The 6,221-nt window shown below is 55.7% G+C and overlaps 1 protein-coding gene across 1 annotated transcript; it reads right to left on the reverse strand.

Moving 5' to 3' along the window:
- Positions 1 to 897: 897 nt before the first annotated feature.
- dact2 (dishevelled-binding antagonist of beta-catenin 2) lies at positions 898 to 6,221 on the reverse strand. The gene is made up of 4 exons (XM_084460948.1): positions 5,823 to 6,221; positions 4,560 to 4,689; positions 3,569 to 3,820; positions 898 to 3,148 (listed from the first exon to the last, which is right to left on the reverse strand). Exons 1-4 carry the CDS (start codon positions 6,093 to 6,095, stop codon positions 1,386 to 1,388), a joined length of 2,418 nt encoding a protein of 805 aa, XP_084317074.1. The 5' UTR covers positions 6,096 to 6,221; the 3' UTR covers positions 898 to 1,385.

Genomic DNA, 6,221 nt, shown 5'->3' on the forward strand with positions numbered 1-6,221 from the left:
GAGACTCACAAGCCTCTTATAAGGACCCAGTGTGTCTCCCGAGCTCATGGAGACTCAGTCCCACTGGGACACAGCTACGTTATTACAAACGAACAGGAGGGGAGTAGGTTTACGCGAGGGCGCTCTGTGGCTTCACCAACGCACGTCTCGACAGTAGCCTTTAGCTCCGCCCTCCCGCGGGCGCCGCATCTCACAAATGAGATTCTGTGTCTAATCCGCCATGACAGTTTATCATCCCGTCAGTCCCGCTAAATCCCACGGGGATACCTCCTCCCAGCCCGACCCCTGACCTCCGACCCCAGACAGAAACATGAGCTCACCGCTGGGTTCACGCACTCCTAAGTGCACGGGAGAGAGAGTGTGTGAGGGTACAGTGTGCCTATTTCAGTAAATGTGCGAAGTCAAAGCTCAACAAGTTGGTGCAGCCGATTGTATTCAGGCATGTAATTGAGTGACATACAGTTAACTTGAGGACTGACTGCCAATTATGATTTTCATTGTAATGTCATAAACAAACATAATGACAGTGACACCTAGGGGGCAATTACAATTAAGGAAGATTACCACTTTTTACAACACCAATTTCACAGGTAAGTTAAGGGCAGTGCAGTACAGTAGGTCAAGGATTTCGTACTGTAATTGAAGTTAACCCTTTTAATACGACCACGTCACCGGCAACATTTTAAAAATATCTAACAAATATTTAATAATATTAAAAAAATACAAATCAAAAAAATTCCTCACTCCAACACTTGCTGAAAGCTGAGAAACTGCGCTTTCTAGTATTATAGGGAAAATCCAATTAATATTCGAAATGTTGTCACTTTATTTTCAGGGTTAAAAGGGTTAAAGGATGTACACAAAGACTTTGAGCGTTAAATACTTTTTTTTTATTCTACAATGAAAGTTATGCAGTCAAAATGTGCAAAAATAAAATGAGAAAGAAAATTAAAGTGAAAGAAAATTGCTTATAATATGAAGTGTAAAAAAGAATCAGCATATTCTCCATGACAGAGACATTAATAAAAGTACGGTAACCCTCCACTCAATCTTTAACTGCCCAACCCAATTAGAGTTGCGACATCAGTTACTTACAATTTAAGTATAATACACATTATTTTAGTACACAGCGCAACATACATTTTTGGTTTCTAGAGAGTTCCATCAAATCTCTTTTCAGATGTAGTTAAACTACACAAGTCCAATCTAGTTAGAATGCAAATATGTTTAATTAGTTCTTGACAGTCTTTCTTTTCAACTGAGATCCATTTTGTTTTTTTGGCGACGCTTTACAACAATGGCTGACCGCAGCTATGGACAGGGGACGCCAGTGACTGTATTTACACGGTTCTGGCGAGGGCGGGCCGATTACCCACAATTCTCGGCTACACCAGGGTCATGACCTTCATGGAGGCGGGCTGAAAGCGGCGGATCTTCTTCTTCAGGGCCCGCGAGGCTTTGATGCGGCAGGTCGGGTGTTCGGGGCGGGGGAGCTGGAGGGGGAGGAGCCCCGCGGTGGGCGGTCCCAGGGTGGCCTCGGCCCACACCAGCCCCCCCCCCGCCGCCCCCTCCTCCTCCTCGGACCCCTCCGCCGGCCCCCCCTCGTCGGGCGACAGGCTGCCGTCCGTCTCGGAGGGGGAACGCGAGCTCCGGCTGGACTCGCTGCCCCCGAAGCGGTTGACGGTGCCGTCGCTGCGCTCGCCCTCGCTGCTCTCGGCGATGGTGGAGTGGAAGAGGGAGGCGCACTCGCCGGAGTACTCCGACTCGCAGCGGGCGGGGCGGCGGGCGGGCGGGGCCGGCGGGTAGCGGGCGTTGAGGCTGCTGAAGTAGGAGGAGGAGGAGGGAGGCAGGGCGCGAGGAGGAGGAGGAGGAGGTCCTCCCCAGTGGGCCGAGTGGGGCGTGGCGCGGCCCGGCGCCGACCTGCTCCCGGGCTCCCTGGACCGCTGGACGCACGCGGCCTGGAACATCTCCACGTCGGACGGCCACCTCGGCGCCCTCTGGCTCCGCCTCCTGGGCTCGGCGGGCGGCTCCGGCTCCGGGCCCTGGGCGCGGCGGCCTCTCCCGGGCTGAGGGGCCTCCTGGGGGCGGACCCGCTGGCTGTGAGAGGCCCCGGGGCCCCAGAGGCTGGCCTCGGACCCTGAGCGCCCGCGCTCCTCCGCCGCTCTCTGGGACGCCCCCCCCTTCCCCGGGGCTCTGGGCTCCCTCCCTCCCCGCACGGCGGCGGCGCCGGCGGCGGCCTCCCTGCTCCTCTCGTTGGAGGAGGGGGCGTGGCCCTGCTGGGGCCTCTTCTCCGCGGCGCTCCTCCTCCTCAGCTTCACAGCTCTGGTCTTGCGGTCCGCCTGCCTCACCTTGACCCGCTGAGCGCCTGCCGGCACGAAGCGGGCGCGGACGAAGTCGTGGCCCGGACCGCCCGCCGGACCCTGGGCCTCCTCGGCGCCGGAGCCGCGAGCCGAGGCCCTCTGCTCGCACGCTCCCTGGTCCGGGCGCGCTCGCTCTGGGGCGTCCCCGCACGCCGGCGTGGCGGCGGTGGGGTTGAGCTCCCTCATGGACGCCGGGTAGGAGTAACGGTACGAGGTCTCGGGGCCTCTGGGTGTGGGAGGTGGCCTGCAGTATCTCACTTCCTGGTTCGGGTTAGGCTGCGCTGCAGGCGGCCTCGTACCGTCCGACGGGGCGAGGTCCGGTCGGACGGCCGGCGGGGCCTGAGGCTCGTCCGGACGCAGGGCCCCGACGCCGCCGGGCCCCCGGGGGTAGTCCGGCGCCGCGTTCCCCCTCTCTCTCCCCACCTCGCTCTGGAAGTTGATCTTGCTCACGCTGCGCCGGAGCAGCTGGTCGATGTAGCCCGGGGGCCTCGCCTCGGGGCCCTCTCGTCCCCGCCGGCACGCCTCTCCCCTCTCCGCCGGAGGCCCCTGGCTTTCTGGGGTCACGGGGGCCGCTGGCTCCCCTCCCAGGGAGAAGATGGGGCTCTGGAGGGCCACGGCGTGGAGGGGGCTGGGGTAGTGGTAGACCTCGGCCCCGCTGCGAGACACCAGGTTGTTCTGGAACTTGGGGTCCACGCTGCAGGTCCGCAGGTTGGGGCCCAGGGAGGGTTTCTTTACATCCACAGACTTATAGTAGGTCAGTCCAGGGGTCAACATCCTGTCCAGGTCACCTGGGGTCACACAGAGGCAGGGTTAGGGGTTAGGGTCAATCTACAAGGCTTTACCAATGCAAGTCACTCAGCACAAGTAATGAACACTCACATAATTGTGGTTAAACTATTCATAATCAAATCAAGCTTTATTTGTATAGCGCATTTCATACCCAGAGGCAACACAATGCGCTTTACAGAGAACAAGGGAGGTGGGCATACGACCCACCCCTACATATTCCAGAGGGAAGCAAAAAAACAGTTTCACCCGGGGGCCGAAATAGGTGAGCTGTAAAAATTCTCCCCTGACCCCTCTCAGCGAGACGACCGAGCTCCTGGAAAACTTTCAAATCTATAAAACTAGTATCGCCAGCGTAATCTTGTGTTAATAACAGTCCCCTCTCTCTTGAGCGAGAGAGCTCTGGTGAGAGCGGGGCCCACCTGTGGACACCGGTCTCTGCCGCGCCCGGATCCTGCTGCTGCCCAGGTGGAGTCCGGCGCCGCGGGGGTGGGGGCCGGGCTGGGCCACGGTCTCGTCGGCCGACAGCCTGCGAGGCGCCTCGGGGTGAGGAGGAGGAGGAGGAGGAGGAGGAGGGGGGAGGCTGGTCAGGGAGGAGGACAGACACTCGCTGTAGACGGAGGTGCAGGAGTTGGACAGGGAGCAGGAGCCGGCGTCGCTGAGCTCGTAGAAGCCTGGGGGAGGAGGAGAGGCGGTCAGGAGACGAGCACAGATACAGACTAAGTGTGTGTGTGTGTGTGTGTGTGTTCCTGTGTGTGTGTGTGTTCCTGGGGGACGGAGGAGAGACGGTCAGACGAGGAGCACAGATACAGACGAAGGCGTGTTCCTGTGTGTGTGTGTGTGTGTGTGTGTGTTCCTGTGTGTGTGTGTTCCTGGGGGACGGAGGAGAGGTCAGGAGACGAGCACAGATACAGACAGAGGAATCTGAGAGGCGTGTTCCTGTGTGTGTGTGTGTGTGTTTCTGTGTGTGCGTGTTCCTGTGTGTGTGTGTGCGTGTGTGTGTGTTTCTGTGTGTGCGTGTTCCTGTGTGTGTGTGTGTGTGTGCGTGCGCGTGTGTGTGTATGTTCCTGTGTGTGTGTTCCTGTGTGTGTGTGTTCCTGTGTGTGTGTTCCTGTGTGTGTGTTCCTGTGTGTGTGTTCCTGTGTGTGTGTGTGTTTCTGTGTGTGTGTTCCTGTGTGTGTTCCTGTGTGTGTGTTTCTGTGTGTGTGTGTGTGTGTGTGTGTGTTCCTGTGTGTGTGTTCCTGTGTGTGTGTGTCCCTGTGTGTGTGTTCCTGTGTGTGTGTTCCTGTGTGTGTGTGTGTGTGTTCCTGTGTGTGTTCCTGTGTGTGTGCGTGTGTTCCTGTGTGTGTTCCTATGTGTGTGTGTGTGTGTGTCCCTGTGTGTGTGTGTGTGTGTGTGTGTGTGTCTCCTGACCTGAGCTGGGTCTGCTGTCGCTCAGCTGTTCTGTGGAGACCTTGCCAACGTCCATCTTCAGCTCGCTGATCTGCTGGTCCAGCTGCTGCAGGTGACTCTTCAGACCCACGTCCTGCCTACGCAGCCTCGACTGACACACACACACACACACACACACACACACACACACACACACAGTCAGTATACAAAGACCACACACACAGAACACACCAACACGGGGCGAAAAAAACAACAAAACTGTGTGCACCAACTCACCGCAAGCTTTAACCTGAGGTTACAATCCCATCACAACAACAAAGAAGGGGAAGGGCTGATCATTAACCCTCACAGGACGAGGGGGGGGCAGTGGTGGGTGACTCATTTCTCCCCCGCAGAGAGAGACCAGCCATTGTGTAAACTTTTGAGCCGAGGGGAGGGGGGGGGGGGGGAGAGGACACTGTTTGTTTAGGCACCCAGGACCAGGTAATAACCCGACCCCAAATGTGTTGCAAGCCCTTGCTTGCACCCCTTCTCCTGGCACGGGGGATGGTGGGTAAGACAGGCGGGGAAAGAAGGGTTTTACCTGGGTTAACGAGGGCTTAATATCTTGGCCCGAGTTAAAACGGAGGGCTTCGTCACTAACTGCCACTTATTGCCATATTTAGTTTGGAACAAAAGTATCTTTGTTGAGAAAATCTTCGGGTGATATCATCGTGTTCCTGATCCAACATGATATCACTGATATCCACAATTGTAGATGTATTTTTGCGAGTCCAAACTCAGACATGTCTAAACATGTATATTTACTGATATATCCTTATAAATACCAGGGCATTGGGGGGGCTGAGGACAATAAAGGGGTCAAATGTCCATCTCCTACATGGTGTGAACCCAGAACCAAAAGGCAATTGTGTATTTCCACTACCATTAAAGTTAATGATCAGAGAGGAACAGCCCCGCCCCCCCAATGTCCCCTGCGGTGCTCCGTGGTCCTGAAATGAACTTTGATTTATGACCCCCCCCTGCTGAGACCGACTGAGACCAGGAACACCCCCCACGACAATAACACTGCAGTGGGATAATACTAAACACTCTCTATATGTCTATCAATGATGCCAAGCTTAGTAGGCCTACATAAAAAACGTGGGTTTCTATAAATAGGCTATATTTTATGTATTTAACATACAATTTGATAGAACATGATATCTACTGATATTCTAGCACAGAATAATTCATTCGAACTGGTCATTTGGACACATTTGCAATGCAAAAATACAAGCGTACCAGTTGTTGCTTCAAGGCAGTGAGCGTCGCTTCCAGTCGCTGCTCCTCGGACCCTTGCCTCGGACCGTCGGTGCTTGTAACGGTACCGTTAAAACACACCGGTTCAACCCGGTCCATCCGCAGGGCCCAGTTCACCAAGTCCCCCTGTTTCTCCTTGAGGAAACGCAGCTCCTGGAGCCCGGCTAGGGCCGCTTGTAACCTCTCCCCGACGCGTCCACGGTCGATGCCCGCAGACGCGCTCATTACGCACGGTCCAGATCCCTTACAGCTCATTTTGGAGATGGACCCCCATGCGTATCCAGAAAAGAATCAGAGGGAAATTAGGAAAAGTGGTTCTCTTGCAGAGGTGTATGAACTCACAGGGGTGAGTATGAGAGTGAAGTTCTTCTTAAACCCGTC

Source organism: Borostomias antarcticus, assembly GCF_949987555.1.
Source record: "Borostomias antarcticus genome assembly, chromosome: 34".
In the NCBI taxonomy this organism is placed as follows: domain Eukaryota; kingdom Metazoa; phylum Chordata; class Actinopteri; order Stomiiformes; family Stomiidae; genus Borostomias; species Borostomias antarcticus.

Bases quoted from the DNA above. Each gene is read 5' to 3' on its own strand.
- dact2 (XM_084460948.1), bottom strand. From the start codon at position 6,095: ATGAGCTGTAAGGGATCTGGACCGTGCGTAATGAGCGCGTCTGCGGGC. The intron at 4,690-5,822 runs GTACGCTTGTAT...TGTGTGTGTCAG, and splicing joins CTGCCTTGAAGCAACAACTG to TCGAGGCTGCGTAGGCAGGA. The intron at 3,149-3,568 runs GTGGGCCCCGCT...GTGTGACCCCAG, and splicing joins GCAGAGACCGGTGTCCACAG to GTGACCTGGACAGGATGTTG.